The following is a 16,463-nucleotide window of genomic DNA, read 5'->3' as shown; positions in this document are numbered from 1 at the left end:
TGTTCTAATTTCATACTTTTACATGTACCTGTCCAGTTTTCCCAGCACCACTTATTGAAGAGGCTGTCTTTTCTCCACTGTGTATTCTTGCCTCCTTTATCAAAGATAAGGTGACCATATGTGTGTGGGTTTATCTCTGGGCTTTCTAGCCTGTTCCATTGACCTTTATTTCTGTTTCTGTGCCAGTACCATACTGTCTTGATTACTATAGCTTTGGAGTATAGTCTGAAGCCAGGGAGCCTGATTCCTCCAGCTCCATTTTTCGTTCTCAAGATTGCTTTGGCTATTCGGGGTCTTTTGTGTTTCCATACAAATTGTGAAATTTTTTGTTCTAGTTCTATGAAAAATGCCAGTGGTAGTTTGATAGGGATTGCATTGAATCTGTAGATTGCTTTGGGTAGTAGAGTCATTTTCACAATGTTGATTCTTCCAATCCAAGAACATGGTATATCTCTCCACCTGTTTGTATCATCTTTAAGTTCTTTCATCAGTGTCTTATAGTTTTCTGCATACAAGTCTTTTGTCTCCTTAGGTAGGTTTATTCCTAGATATTTTATTCTTTTTGTTGCAATGGTAAATGGGAGTGTTTTCTTAATTTCACTCTCAGATTTTTCATCATTAGTGTATAAGAATGCCAGAGATTTCTGTGCATTAATTTTGTATCCTGCTACTTTACCAAATTCATTGATTAGCTCTAGTAGTTTCCTGGTAGCATCCTTAGGATTCTCTATGTATACTATCAGTAATCAAGACAGTATGGTACTGGCACAAAAACAGAAATATAGATCAATGGAACAGGATAGAAAGCCCAGAGATAAACCCACACACATATGGTCACCTTATCTTTGATGAAAAATCTGAAAGTGAAATTAAGAAAACACTCCCATTTACCATTGCAACAAAAAGAATAAAATATCTAGGAATAAACCTACCTAAGGAGTTGTAGCCTTTTTGACTGTCCTGCCCTTGGCCTCTCTCCTCCACTAAGCAGTGGGCTATGCTGGGAGGAGCCGAGGCCTGGCCCTCTAGACCTGGCCTGCCATTGCACCCCTGTCACTGTCACACTGCATGACATAGTTACTCAGAGCTTTACCTCCTTGGGGATCATGCCTGCCTTTGTCTCATGACGGGTAGGTATCTCAGAGAGAGAGAGCAAGGAGAGTGGAGAGAGGGAAAGCCCTTTGAGAAGCTCTGTGCTAGTGCAAGTGCAAGGTGGTGCAAAATCCCTCCCCTCTCCCTGTAACACAGGGCTGGATTCTAACTTGTTTTCAAATTGGGAAGGCTCTTCCCTGGCCCTTTAAGGCCCTTTAAGACCAGACCTTTAACAGTAGCTGATCCCTGAGCAGGAGGCGGGAAGGAGCAGGAGCCTTCCCTCCCCCCTCATCCGTCATGTGCGTCCCTAGACAGTGGGAAAAAGCCTCCTTTGTGCAACCAGAAAGGGGTTGTTTCGGTCAAGCTTTGATCTGTTAGTGAACTCTGACCATGACCTTGGAGGTTTGAAAAGCAGTATCTCTCTGATGGCTGGCAGCCAGCAGTCTCAAAAAGCTACGGGGTGGGGGATAGACGAGAAATAACTTGTTTTATGTTTTTTCTTTATCTTTTTGGATGAGCTCAAACACCTTTCGCCATGCTCAGAGTCACCAACCAAAAAGGGCAGGTCTTCGGGCCCCAGGGGACAGCTGGGTGGGTCCTGAGTGGGAGCTCTTCCAATGATTTGTCTTAAGTGTGCTGTGCTGGGTGGAGAGGTGATAGCCTTGGTCTTGGGTGAGTGGAGCCAGACTCGATTTCCCATATGACTGCCTTTTGCCCCAGGATCATCGCTGCTGTATGCCTTACACCCCCATCTGCATCGCCAAAGCTGTGAAGAATTCTGCTGAATCAGAAGGCATGAGGAGAGCTCACGTGAGTAAAGCAGCCTGTGCAGAAGAGGGGATGCATGGTGGTCAGAAGGCCCAGCTCCCTCACCTGCTGTGTGGCCTTGAGCCTGGCACAAGGTGGGAACTTCTCTGAGCTTTCTAGAGTTAATGAGAGAATGAAATAAAATACTGGATGGGTTACATCTTTACATAATATAACATAAAACACAAAAGGAGATTGATGATGATAGTGTAGGTGGTGAAGGTGAAGCCTCTGAAGAGGCCTAGATTTGTGTTTCAAGGCCAGCAGTGGATCTAGAAAGAGTTGGGGCCCAGAGACGGCTTTTGACAGTGGCCTGTCTTTCCTGCTCCAGTAGTACAGGAATGAGCCCTCTGAGGGTGCTCCCGTGTGCTCTGAGGTGGGCCCCTTCCTGATTGTGCCTGAACTACTCAACAGCAGGGGAGCCCTTTCCCCCATAGTGGAAATTGCTGCGCACTTGTTCACAGGAAATGCCTGCATGTAAAGCCCTGATTGCTGATGGTTTGTAGCCCTATAAGTGCAGCCCTCTCAGTATCACATTAGGGCTGGGCTTTGAATCTGCCCATCTGATTTTCAGTAATAACTTTAAAAAATGTCTCTGTTATTTGCACAGATTAAAGATGCCGTTGCCCTCTGTGAACTCTTTAACTGGCTGGAGAAAGAGGTTGGTTCTTAGCCTTTGTTTAACACATGGATATAGATTATTCAGAAATTATCTACATGTGATTCGAACTGTGGCTCTGGTTGACCACGAGGTCTAAGATCTTGATCTAATTTTAGTACTCTCTTTTAATAGTTCTTTGTGGAAATTTGGTGTGTGTGTGTGTGTGTGTGTGTGTGTGTGTGTGTATTTATTTATTTATTTATTTGGCTGTGTTGGGTCTTCGTTTCTGTGCGAGGGCTTTCTCTAGTTGCGGCAAGCAGGGCCACCCTTCATCGCGGTGCGCGGGCCTCTCACTATCGTGGCCTCTCTTGTTGCGGAGCACAGAACCCGTGTCCCCTGAATTGGCAGGCAGATTCTCAACCACTGCGCCACCAGGGAAGCCTGGTGTGTGTGTATTTAAAAATTCTTTAATTATAGACAGTAGTAACAAAGATGAAGAAGGAAATTCCTTAACAGAATGGATCTTTTCTGGTTAAGGAATTGTCTTATAACTAAGTGGAGTTTCATTATAAGAAAAAATGACTCTTACAATATTACAGGCAAGCTGACTGTGTTAAGAGAAAAAAGATCTTTGTGTATATTTTGAACTTTAAGCCATAAAACTTTTCATATTAAACTGACTCCTGGGAATTAGTTTCTTGCCCTTTCACTCCTTGTAGTTGACAGGAAGGTGATTTCTTTGTGCTCTTATTAAACAATATCATATTCCCTTTAAATATTATATAAACAACTCTTTTAAAGTAGCTTAAATTGGAAGAAGAAAATATCACACTGATTCCCACTGGTGTAACAGTTTTTTCCTCTTTGGCAGTTGTTCATCTGTGTACATTGTTTTTTCAACATAAATCATTTTTACATGTCTCTCACTGTACAGCTATGATTTTGTATTTTGTTTATTTTATTTACTTATCATAGTGTGAGCATTTTCCATGTGCTTTGAGGTCTTTAAAAAAATGATTCAGGGCTTCCCTGGTGGCGCAGTGGTTGAGAGTCCGCCTGCCGATGCAGGGGACACAGGTTCGTGTCCCGGTCTGGGAAGATCCCACATGCCGCGGAGCGGCTGGGCCTGTGAGCCATGGCCGCTGAGCCTGCAGGTCTGGACCCTGTGCTCCACAACGGGAGGGGCCACAACAGTGAGAGGCCAGCGTACTGCAAAAAAAAAAAAAAAAAAAAAAAAAAAAGATTCAAATAGAGACTGTGTTTAGTAGCTAGACTGATTTATTTACCCATTCCTCCTATTTTCAAATGTTTAGATTGTTTTAAATATTTTTTGCACTTACCAAACACCTTGTAATAATATCTTTACATTTATCTTTTTTATTTATTTAGGATCACTTTCTTAGGATGATATCCTAGGTGGGGATGCTTTTTAATTTTTAAATTTAGGTGTATTAAGTTTTGGGAGTTTTCAGGATATAACACTGAGGGAAATAGTTGAGTGAAAAATTAAATGTATAGAAACGCTTCTACTTTTAGATGGCTTTGGTAAGAGCCTTTGGAAATTCCCTCCTTATAAAGATGAGACATATGCTGTGTCCTATAGATTGGACAGTCGGGACATGGGGATTGAGGAAAAAGTAAGCTTTTAATGTACCCCCTATAATATGTAGGAGACGGATGAATTTATCACACCCCAGTGGTTTATAAGCAACTTCCTTATAGGTGCCCAAAGGTGGCGTGACGGAGATCTCAGCTGCTGACAAAGCTGAGGAATTCCGCAGGTAAGGATCACTGTGGGGGCCCATGAACCTTGTGCTCATTTCCTTGGCAAGTTAAATGAAGCTGGGAGGGCCCTGATTCTTGGCACAGTAAAAACCTCTAAGCCACTCTGCTCTTGTGTGTCTTTCTGTTCCAGGCAGCAGGCTGACTTTGTGGACCTGAGCTTCCCAACAATTTCCAGTACGGGACCCAACGGCGCCATCATTCACTACGCGTAAGGCATGCGGAGGAGCACGCTGCCCGGCTTTGCTGCTGCTTCTGCACAGGAGCCTGAGCAGGGGAGAGACATTATTCTACCAGAGGCCCTGGCGCCCACCTCCGTGTGTCTGTTGAGATTGTTCTTATATGGGAAATAGGACCTTGGAGGTCTTATTTTCTCTTCTTTGCCCTAAATCCCCAAGCCTCTGCCTGTTGGGAGCCAACTCTTAGGCACAGAGGTTTTGCATTGACATTCTCGCGCTGTCAGACGGGTTGTCCCTTTTTCCTTTGAGGCTGCAGTATCTGTATTCATAATCCCTGAATCTTAGTAGTTAGAATTTTTAGTGTTTTTCTTTTCTGACAGTGGCAGCCTTCTTGATGCACTAGTCCAGACGTCCTGTGAGCTCCATCACCTCCATACCAAAAAAGCTTATCACTAGGTTGTGGAGCAGCCTGCTACGGTTGAAGTGATAATCTGTAACCTCTCTTTCCTCCCCAGCCTATGGGGATTTGTACCACATGACCTACAAGAGCCCATGGACCCACAGAGCCACGCATCCCTGCACTGTGAGACAGAGGGGGCGCTGATGAATTTAGGACGGCTAAACCTGCCTGTAGAGGTGGTGGGAAGTGGGGCTCCAGCTTCAGCTTCGCCTGGCTTACACGGTTCTGCCTCGTGTGGGCATCTTGAGTCCTTTGCTCCCCACCTGTGATGAGCATAGTGAAGGAACACTTGGCTGTCTCACTGTGCTGCAGTGCTGTACGTGGGCACAAATTCCTGTCCCCTGCCTTTTTAATCACTTTTAGAGTTTTTAGTCTTGGGACAAATTTTGAAGCTGTTGTGTGGGAGACAGTCACAGATATGTGACTGTACAGTTCTCTCACATTAATGCCTCTGTTCCAACGTTCAAATAGCAAAAGGACTTCAGTTTTGTCTTATATTTAATGCAGGTGATGAATTTCCTGGCTGGATACTACTCTAGAATTTTGCATATAATTAACACAATAAATAATTTCAGACCAAGGGGGGAGAATTTTGCTTCTCCTTTGGTGTCTCTTTGTTGTGGCTGTTGGAAGCCTGTTGACAGAGAGCGCGCTGAAACCGGGCCCATGTCTGGTTGTCTTTTCTGCCAGTTGGGCTCGAGTGCCCACTTTCACCCTTATTGCCTGGAAGTGAAGGAGAACCTCTCTGAGAACCTCTCTCGGCTGCAGGGCGGAGACTTGGAATGCTCGCGTCCCTTTTAGCTTTTCCCAGTGCAGCATATTGTCTGGAAAAAGGCATGGAGAAATCAGATCACTTTAAAAAAAATACCTGATGTTCATTTGAAAAAAGAGCTCCAGCATAAGAGCATCATGGTCCATTCCTTTCCCCAGCAAAAATCCTGTTAGGTTTTCTCCAGACTGAGACATTGACCTTCTGCCTGTCTGGTGGTCTAGGAAGCAGGTGGGGAGGCACCTGGTGGGATTAGGACTGAGGGAGGGAAGTGGAGGCTGAGGCAGGGGCCTGGACCGCCCCCCGCCCTCCCGCAAAAAAGACAAATGACTGCGGCTGCTCTCTTCCCATTTCCCAGCTTGGTCCTGTTGCTTCTACTGATTATTATTTTTGTAGCTTTTACAATTATCTGATGAACACTTGTTTTCTTCCAGTCACAAATGGAGGAAGATACAAAGAAATATGTTATTTCCTTCTCCTGAGCTCTTTATCTGTTGGGGAGATAGGTTGACTGGGTCTTTGAATAGTAGAAGGTTAATATTAGTTGAAATAATTAACCTATTGGGTAACTTAAGTTTGATATAATTTAAGGCTTACATAAATTGTTCACACAGTACAAAGAACTCTTGTATTCCTTCCTCCCAGATTCAGGAAGCATTTACATTTGTGGAATAATTAATTTTTAATTAACTTTCTTAGGCCGGTCCCTGAGACGAATAGGACCTTGTCTCTGGATGAGGTGTACCTCATTGACTCGGGTGCTCAATACAAGTAAGTGAACCGGGGCTGCGTAGAGCTTGACTCCACTGAATCAAGGCAGTTGAGTAGGTGGACAAGCCAGGCTCCAGCCCAGAGTGCTCAGCTGGTCATCTCATTCGGCGCCAGCCACTGATGGAATTGTTTCCACGTCTTGTCCTTTTTTCACCCCTTGTTGAAATAGCCCAGTTGTGATCCTGTTCCCACAAAAGACTGTTTGATAGAAATGTTTAGTCCTTGGCTGGAAGCTGTTAAACACTAAATAAATAACTGAAAGTCAGCTTTCAGAACCATTGGGAAGTCCTCTGCTCCAGCCCATACACCACCTGGCAGCTCCCCAGACTTTTAGTGGCCCCAGGGCCTTGTGAAGTGAGGGCTTAATTTTGAATGAATAAATGAGAAACGAGGGTTGTCCCTGAATTTCTGAATTTCCTTCTTCATGCCTTGCTGCTTTCGCAGTCATCATCTAGAATAGTTTCTCAGAGAAACCAAGATCTGGTTGGGTCTTGGTGGGGAGCCCACGAGGAGGAGCAGGAATAGGTGTTGTCTGCACTGAGAGAGCCCAAGCAAGGCCTTTCACTACTCCTTTCTCCACTGAAGCTGGGACTTTGGCTGGTGGAGATGGAAGCCACAACCTAGCCTTGGGACGTGTGGGCTGGAGTTAATAAAAGCCTAGAGCTAAGGGTATTTGGATTTCTTGGGTAATGGTGTAACTTTGGTTCACTTCTAAATTTTAGCAGGATTCTAGAAGTTACTCTTTCTGTGTCAAGGGGTGGATTAGGGTGTTCTAAAAGATGCATTTGGGTATTTTTAGGGTCCAGTAAACCGCTTGCCATCCTGACAGGAGGAATTAGAGTTTGACCTTCTTTTGCTAGAAACAGGTTCCTATTTACTTTGTCCACCTCCCTTTCATTCATAATACCAGGGATGGTGTCTTCCGTGAAACAGTCCTCACATTGTAGACCAAGAGTGTGTGTGTCAGGGCCTGACTGAGTCCACTCCCACTACACTGGGCCATCCTTGCATTCACACTTTGTCTCATTTTTTTTCTTTTAACAATTTCATTGAAATATAATTCAGCTTACTCATTTGAAAGGTACAATTGATGGTTTTTAGTTTATTCACGGAGTTGTACAACTGTCACCACAATCAATTTTAGAATATCTTCATCACCTCAAAGAAGAAACACCATTCCTGTTAGGAGTCACTTCCCACTTTCCCCTACCCAGGGAACCACTAGTATACTTTCTGTCTGTATGGATTTGCCTATTCTGGACATTTCATATAAATGGAATTATATGGCCTCAGTGGCTGACTTCCATCACTTAGTGTAATGTCTTCCAGGTTCATCCAGGTTATAGTGTGTATCAGTACTTCATTCCTTTTTACTGCTGAATAATATTTCATTGTATGTGTATACTACATTTTGCTTACTCATCAGTTGATGGACATTTAGGTTGTTTCTATGTTTTGGGTATTATGAGTAATGCTGCAGTGAACATTCGTGTACAAGTTTTTGTGTGGACGTATGTTTTCGGTTCTCTTGGGGGTTTACCTAGGAGTGGAATTGCTGGGTCCTAGGGTAACTCCATGTTTAACCTTTTAAGGAACTGTAAACTGTTTTCCAAAGTGGCTCTACTATTTTATATGTCTACCAGCAGTGCATGAGGGTTCTAATTTCTCCACATCCTCATCTGTCTCATATTTGAGCAAAAGCTTATTCTGAGTGAAAACTAATTTGTCCTTCCTTTTGGAAAGGGATGGAACCACAGATGTGACTCGTACCATGCATTTTGGAACCCCTACGGCCTATGAGAAGGTAAGAGAAAACTCGAGAGGCCCTCTGCTCTTTGACAGTTCTCTCTTGTGAAAAGGATTGTATACATAAGTAAAAATTATATGTGGGACAATAAAATAGCTCATTACTGTGAAATCAGGCTTATCTGCTTCTTGACATCCATTTAATTAATTATTGGAGAGTTTTTTTTTTTTTTTTTTTTTTTTTTTTTTTGGTGGTACCTGGGCCTCTCACTGTTGTGGCCTCTCCCGTTGCGGAGCACAGGATCTGGATGCGCAGGCCCAGCGGCCATGGCTCACGGGCCCAGCCGCTCCGCGGCACGTGGGATCCCCCCGGACCGGGGCACGAACCCGCGTCCCCCGCATCGGCAGGCAGACTCCCAACCACTGCGCCACCAGGGAAGCCCCTGGAGAGATTTTAAAAGCCTTCTGTCTGCTAAGGTCAGAGTGGCTCAGATTCACGTTTTAATAGCTTTGGCCTTCTCTTCAGTCAGGAAATTTCTTTGGGTAAGGGAGTGGGGTAGTGAAATATATGCCTTTTTACGAACAGTGTCTAGATTTGATTCTGAAAGCTACCCCCGTTCTTTTTTCAAGTTTAGCATTCCTGTTTATAGGCTCAACTCTCTAGGAACCCTCTGAAATGACATGCAATGTTCAGTTTCTGGTCTGTCTGGCATGGAAAAGAGGAAACAGCTGTAAGGTAGAGAGATGTGTACCATGAGTCTGGAGACTGGGCTTCAGATCTTCTCTGCTGTTTACAGACTCCATGACCTTGAACTCAACACTTAGACCATCCATAAAAACGGTGAGAAGAGTACTCACCTCCAGGGCTGACTGTGAAGGTTCCGTGAGCCCAGCAGGTTCTTGGATGATAGTCACTGCTTGGCAAATACTGGTTGAATCTCTGAGTATATCTCTTTTTCCAGGGAGCTCCTTCAGGAAGCTTGTCCAGGGAAGAGGGCATTATGGGATAGAGCAGGGCAGATTTCCCAGTGTTGGTCCCTTGTGTCATTCATTTGTAGGCACCAGCAAATGAAGAAGGGTTTGACCTTGGATCCAGATACCTACCTTTAGTGTGACTCTTCTTTTTTTTTTTGTGGTACGTGGGCCTCTCACTGTTGTGGCCTCTCGGAGCACAGGCTCTGGACGTGCAGGCTCAGCGGCCATGGCTCACGGGTCCAGCCGCTCCACGGCATGTGGGATCTTCCCGGACCGGGGCACGAACCCGTGTCCCCTGCATCGGCAGGCGGACTCTCAACCACTGCGCCACCAGGGAAGCCCTGGTGTGACTCTTCTTGTACTGTGTTCAATCCAGACCAGATTGAACATTGTGGGGTTTAGTCCTGACTCTGCACCTTACTGGCAAGCCACTACCCTTCCAAACAGCACTTTTCTTGTCCAGGCAGTAGGGACTAAACCCTGAGTGTAGATGGTGGTGAGGTGCACAGAGGTTGAAGCAGGACTGCCTGGCTCCAAGGCCACATGCTGCCACTTATGAACTGCACGACCTGGCATTCATCTCTCTATGAAGTGGGGATGGCAAGAGTGCCTCCAACAGGAGGTGTGGGATTAAACGTACAGTGCTGTACGTATCATGCCTGGCACAGAGGAATAGCTCAGTAAGTGTTAGCTAGTGTCATCAGTACTTTTTAGTACTTTTTCCCAGTCTCTCTGAGGCTCAGATGGCAGAGAGTATGGCAGAATGTTCCTTACAAGGGAACGACTGGTGGGGTCATCTCTCAGTCAGTTCTCTTTTATTAAATTGAATTTCAAGATTTTCTGGAAAATTGGTACCAAGGCCAAGGTTTTTTTCCACCACCAGATTTTTTTCCTTTTTCCTCTGATTTTCTCTGTGGTATTGCTACAAAACCTTCAGAGGCAGGGTTTTCAGAACTACCCGAAAACTACCGGATTAAAATGTCTGTGCCAGTCCTGAACATGCCCTCTGGGTTTTCTTTGGCAGGAATGCTTCACCTGTGTCCTCAAGGGCCACATAGCTGTGAGTGCAGCTGTTTTCCCGACTGGAACCAAAGGTAGGTGATTCCTTCAATCATATGGCAGGCTTTTTCTTGTTCAGGCATCAGACGTGTCTAAGTTTGGGTGGAAGAACATGTCCTTCCCTCACCATACCAGCCCCCAGCCTACTTCAGGCCCATCCTGGGCAAATGGGGGTGCTGCATGGACTGAGCTGAGAGGACCTCCAGGGAGCCAGGCTTAGGACTGGGCCCAGGGTCAGGTGTGAACCTCCCTCCTGACCAATTATGGTGTCGGGTGACCCATGTGGGGTGGCTGCCAGGAGAGGGCAGCAGGGCATGAAGGCCTCAGGGCCCCAGTGGAAGTTGGTGCAGCCTCCTGTCTGCCCTTCAGTGCTGGACCACTGCATCCCTTCAGGACCCTCACTGGGATTTATTTTACTGAGAACCTGACTTGAGACATATACTTTTTTGCATGAGGATGGGTGGGTGGGCCATTGCACAGGGAGTTGACAAGACCTGGGCCTTGAGTCTGCTTAGGCTGGGCCAGCACTCATCTCCCTGGGCACCACTTTCCTCATGCTTGCAGTCTGGTTAGAATCTCACCTTGTAATTCTGAAACTGTAGGGTCCCAGCGCTGGGAAGGGAACGTCCATGTCATCTACTGCAGCCCTTACCTGCTACAGGTGACCGTTCCTCACCGGCATCCTCCAGCTTCAGACTGAGCTCTGACTGGTGGGGGAGCTGCCCTCCTCAGGAGCTCTGACTGTTAGAAAGTTCTTCTTTGTGTTGGGCTGAAACCTGAATCCTCCAGTAACTTTTACCCGCTGGTTTCTGTTTCACCTTCTGGAGCCAAACATAACAAATGTAATCTCCAAAGTGCTTTGCAAGTTGAAAAGTACTGTACAAAATCACCAAGTGGTTCTTAATGTCTTTCAGGCCACCTTCTTGACTCCTTTGCCCGCTCAGCTTTATGGGATTCTGGCCTGGATTACCTGCACGGGACGGGACACGGTGTTGGGTCTTTTCTGAATGTTCACGAGGGTCCTTGTGGCATCAGTTATAAAACATTCTCTGATGAGCCCTTGGAGGCCGGCATGATTGTCACTGATGGTAGGTGTCTCTCACCTAGAGGGTGTGCGTGGGTCCTCTGGCCTTTCTAAAAGCTCTTTGTTGTTTCTCATATTTTAATTATTATAAAGTAAATTGGAAATAATTTCCCCTTCCTGAATTAAACAACAACAACAAACAACAACCTTTTTTGATTATAAAAGTGATAGATATTCATTGTAGAAGTGAGACTATGGAACGGTATAAAGAAGAAAATGAAAATCATTTGTAATCCAGACACCCAGAGGAAACATGACTTAATATTTTGCTATATTAGCTTCTTGTCTTTTCCCACATCGTTACCACATATTTGTGAATGTATTTTTCTCCCTGCATCATTGTGTCTTATGGATATGCCCCCTAATTTATTTGGGGGATCCTCTGTTATTGTACTCCCTACCCTGCAGCCAGTTCTCAGGAACTTCTGAGCCTTTCTCTGTCTGGACCTCAAGTGCCTATTAAAAGTGCCCTGCGGGAGGAGGCGTCTCTGGGCTCTTACACCCACATTGAGTGGCCCTTCATCTGTTTCTCCTCCTTCGGGGAAGCGCTGTCATCCCAGGAGTGCAAGCTTCTCTGTGCTTATCTTCATCGTGGGCTGCTTCTCATTTTGGGGTTTGGTTTGTTTTAGAGCCAGGGTATTATGAAGACGGGGCTTTCGGAATTCGCATTGAGAATGTTGTCCTGGTGGTACCTGTGAAGACCAAGGTGAGTAATTAGGTTTTTGTTTTTAAAATTCCCTTATTCCTTAATGGGGGAGGATGAGGACTTTTGTCCTTGGAACCAAGAGCATGTCATTCTGGGGCCAAAATGGAGCCTCCTTCCCCTGATAGTGGTGTCTCTCCTGGAATTCATTCTCCTCTGCAAAGCCAGAAGGAAAATCCTTAGTGAACTGGGACCCTGAATTGGACCTCATGGAGCCCCAGGCAGCCCCCTGCTTGATGTTAGTTGGGGCTCCGAGTTTACTGGAGGCAGCTTCTTGTCGTGAAGCCTCCTCTGCTGTGGGGGAGGAGTGCTCGCTGAAAGGCCCCTTCCAGACACTGAAGCAGAATCTCCAGGGCTGGGGCCCGGGAACTATTTTCTTTTCTTTTTTTTTTTTTTAAAGAGAAGCTGTACATTTTTTTTTTTTTTTTTTTATAAATTTATTTATTTTTGGCTGTGTTGGGTCTTCGTTTCTGTGCGAGGGCTTTCTCTAGTTGCGGTGAGCAGGGGCCACTCTTCATCGTGGTGCGCGGGCCTCTCACTATCGCGGCCTCTCTTGTCGCGGAGCACAGGCTCCAGACGCGCAGGCTCAGTAGTCGTGGCTCACGGGCCTAGCTGCTCCGCGGCATGTGGGATCTTCCCAGACCAGGTCTCGAACCCGTGTCCCCTGCATTGGCAGGCAGATTCTCAACCACTGCGCCACCAGGGAAGCCCCCAGGAACTATTTTCAACAAATGCCCCAGATGATTTTTATCAGGTAAAGCTGAGGAGGCCCGAGTTACCCCTGGGTCGGGCCCCACAGGTGTGGTGCCCTCTGGAAGACAGGTGTGTCACCCTCTCCTCATCACATTACCAAGAGGTTGCAGGCTTTAGGTGCTGGGCTTGACCTAGAAGACCTGTTTGCTCCTCCTCCATGGGTGATTTTGGAAATGGAACCGTTGGAGGGAGGTGGCTTCCTAAGTCTTCAGGGAAGCTGACTGCAGGGGTCTGCTCTCTGCTTGCACACTGATGTCACTCTTCTTGAGAGTGGCCTCTCCCCTCACTCCCAGAGGCCCCGCCGGCAACAGAGACCCAGGGTGCCCTGTGTGCCCTGGCCATTCCATGCCACGTGCACTGGACAGACCTGTTACCTGTCACCTGATGGGCCTGGCTGGGTCAAGGCAGGTTGCATGGTTGATGTCAAAAAAAGGGACCTGCTGGGGGACTTACGCCTTAGCAGAGGCTCGAGAACCAAAAGCAGAGATCCCCCTGCTTCCAGACACCCTCTGTGCCTCTTCTCCATCACAGCAGGCAGGAGTCTGTGGACCTGCTGCTGGGAGCCCCTCAGCACTCTTTGGCTTTTCCTGGTGGCGCAGGCTGTTGTTTGCACAGTGGAGCAGCTCTTGGAAAGTGGCATCCGCAGTGTTTATCGTGTCTCCCGTGTCTATTAAAAATGGTGACCAGCTAACCACGTCTCAATTCCTAGTTACACCTGGCTCTGAGGGATTGTCCTGTCAGGTGGGAGTGACCTCGTGGCAGGTCATTGTGGTAAAGGGGAGTAAAAGCTTCTGTTTTCTTCCTTCTCCCACAGTATAACTTCAGTAACCGGGGAAGCCTGACCTTTGACCCTCTAACTTTGGTTCCGATACAGACCAAAATGATAGATGTGGACTCTCTTACAGACAAAGAGGTAACGAGGAAGCCTTGGGGGAGGGCAGAAGCGTGTGGGGTGGAGAGCCGCCCTACGTTCTCCCCTTGCTGTCACTTTTAAGTTAGAGCCTAGGCCAGCTGAGTTGGAAAATCCTAGGTCTCCTGAGGACTGGAGGTGCTTTTCCTGTATTTTTGGGTCTCGAGGTAGATACAGCCCTGCTGTCCTCACTGTTGGGGATGGTAGGGCTTCACAGGTGGGAATGAATAGTGTGCTGTTGCTTTCCAGGAGGACCAGAGCCATAGCTGCCCTGAGGCGTGTTTAGCAAACATGGGCACGTGTCTTCCCTGCATTTTTGTGGGTGGGTGGGGCCATTGCACACACCAGATTGTTTTCTTGCGTTGCGTGAAACGTTAAGGAACTGAGAAGCAAACGCTGTTACCATATGCCGAGTTTTGTCACAGGCAGGGAGACAGGTGGTTGCTCTGGGCTCTGAAACCCGTCACAGAGCAGACACACAGCAGTGCTCACCTGTCAGGCTCAGAGGGTGACAGGTCTTGGAACCCCTGCATATCCCAGCACGGGTCCCCAGGCTCGTGAGGCCAGGTGAGGCGGCAGGCCCAGGAACCTGGAGTGAGGCTCGAGGGATCAGGCAGGTGATCAAGGTCAGAGCAGGGACAAGGGTCAGAACACGGTGGAAACACCACCACCCTGTCTGTCTGCTGTGAAGTGGTCAGGCCCAAGCCAGGAAGACAGAAGCCAGAAGGACACAAATTCCAGAGCAAGGCAGGCAGTCAGAAGTCCAGCAGAAAGCAAATGCCTAGCAGAAGCCAAAGGCAGGACCAGTGTGGTGCATCACTCTAGGAATAAGAAGTTTTTGTTACCAGAGGCAGCCACTGGCCTCATCCCAGGGGCTTTTGAGGCAGAAACGCACCCTCAGTGGAGCCTGCGTGGGCCCTGTGCTTGGCACTAGAGGAAAGCGCCTCTGAGGGCTGAGGAGCCCCCTTCTGCAGGGCCGTGGAACGGGCTCCTCCCAGCCAGAAGCTCCCTCTCTGCCTCATTCAGCTCACAGGTGGGTGACGGAGGAAGGTCATCCACTTGCTGCTTCGGTTGCCTCTGTGCTTGGGCACCTCATCTTGACTGTCAGTGCCTCGATTCAGCCAAGTGTTCCCGCTCACAGCACCCAAACAAGCCCTGCTGATGCTGGTTTACTCAGGCTGTAGATGGATACAGAACAGGCAGCAGCCTGTCAGCAGCACAGTGTCACGTGTGTCTTTTCAGCGGGAAGAGTCTCTCCTGCGGCCCTGGGGCTCTTCTCCGGTCCCCACAGGGCTGGCTTAGGTGAGAGGGGCTGACAGCACAGAAGTGAGCATGGCAGCCACCCTGCTTCCAGCCCTCTGCCCAAGTAACCAGTCTCTTCTTGTGGCCCTCGAGCACAGCTTCCAGGGCCTTAGCAAGGGACCCTCTACTAGTAAGTCACTTTGCCCTCTTGGAAGCCCAAGGCTGTGGCTTCTGCCAAGTGATTCCAGGTCACATAGGCCTTGCTGTCTGCATGAAGTGTACCAGTCAGGAGACATTTCTCCCACGTGACCTTCCACTTTATCCGGGGAAATAGCGCATGAGGAAGGTTAAGCGAGGCCATTTTTCCTTGAGGGAGAGAGTCTTTTTAACCTGTGACTCCCCCATGGCATTGGACAAAGACCAGTGCTCTCTGCCTGGTCCAGTGTTCATTACTGTACCTTACATACCCCAATCACTGAACTATTCTTTTAGCCAATTAGTTTTTATAGGACAGATAATATCTTCTTACCTTGGAATCATTAGCAAGTTTCCACAAATTACAAGTAGAGGACAGTATTTAATATTCCAAGCAGAGTGTATTTATTATCTCTTTTAGCAAAAGTGTTCATTTCCCATATACCACTCAGTAAATTTAAGGCTTCATTTTGTCTTAAGTCATAGTAATACCCCACAGCAAGATTCTGTCCGTTGGGCTTTTAAAGTACCAGTCATTGCCCTTTACCGTCTCCCAAATAGTCTTAGTAGAAACTTTAGGGAGTTTCTGGGTTAGGTCTGCATTCCCATCGATTGGTCACCAGGTGGCAGCAGAGGACTTTGGTTGGACATGAATGTGGGTGCTGCAGGCTGCCAAGGCCTTTGTGACGTGTTGCTCCAGCCCCCTGCGGGCGCCCCAGCTTGCCCCGACCAAAAGGGTCTTGGGAGTGTCTCTGTGGCCCCAGGCTTGCTCCTGTCTGCACTGTTGAGCTGCTTTGGACGGCGGGCTGCCTTACAGCCCTGCCTGGCCTTGCTGCTGACATGCAGCCGTTTGCTTGCGTTTGATATCCCACCCCTCTTCCCCACCTCCCAGAGAGACTAGTAGGCTCTTCTCAGTGGGCACAGGAGCACCAGTTGGGTCAGAGTCATCGGCGACACCACCCCGTGTGTCTGATGTGATGTGGTCAGGCCCCCTTGGGGGCAGTGGGGAGCGTGGGTTGTCGTCCTCTTGGCAGAACTTGCTTCCCTCCAGCCCACATCGTCCCTCACTCCTCACCCAGAGGAGATGGGCAGAACCCTTGTCATCAGGTTCAGCGCATGAGGACCCCCCGCCCCGACACACACACACACCTACACACACCACACACGCACACACACACCGCACACACCGCACATACACACACACACACCACACACACACCCATCAGGCTCCACACCACACACACACCACACACACACACACCACACACACTCCACACCCCACACACCACACACACACCCATCAGGCTCCACACCACACACACCACACACACACAC

At 47.7% G+C, this 16,463-nt stretch overlaps 1 protein-coding gene across 5 annotated transcripts in view; it reads left to right on the top strand.

The window, feature by feature from the left end:
• XPNPEP1 (X-prolyl aminopeptidase 1) overlaps window positions 1-16,463 on the top strand; it is a 58,293-nt gene that overhangs the window by 39,224 nt on the left and 2,606 nt on the right. For all 5 annotated transcript variants that reach the window (XM_024121398.3, XM_028481187.2, XM_024121399.3 and 2 more), the window contains 10 exons: window positions 1,813-1,902; window positions 2,510-2,560; window positions 4,223-4,281; window positions 4,416-4,493; window positions 6,390-6,461; window positions 8,205-8,265; window positions 10,207-10,276; window positions 11,156-11,329; window positions 11,955-12,031; window positions 13,596-13,694. In XM_024121398.3, the coding sequence (XP_023977166.1) occupies window positions 1,813-1,902; window positions 2,510-2,560; window positions 4,223-4,281; window positions 4,416-4,493; window positions 6,390-6,461; window positions 8,205-8,265; window positions 10,207-10,276; window positions 11,156-11,329; window positions 11,955-12,031; window positions 13,596-13,694 (831 nt within the window). The remainder of the gene's footprint in view (window positions 1-1,812; window positions 1,903-2,509; window positions 2,561-4,222; window positions 4,282-4,415; window positions 4,494-6,389; window positions 6,462-8,204; window positions 8,266-10,206; window positions 10,277-11,155; window positions 11,330-11,954; window positions 12,032-13,595; window positions 13,695-16,463) is intronic.

The sequence above is a fragment of the Physeter macrocephalus genome, chromosome 20 (assembly GCF_002837175.3).
Source record: "Physeter macrocephalus isolate SW-GA chromosome 20, ASM283717v5, whole genome shotgun sequence".
In the NCBI taxonomy this organism is placed as follows: domain Eukaryota; kingdom Metazoa; phylum Chordata; class Mammalia; order Artiodactyla; family Physeteridae; genus Physeter; species Physeter macrocephalus.
The sequence above is the reverse complement of the archived record's forward strand: the minus strand, read 5'-3'. Positions and strand labels throughout refer to the sequence as shown.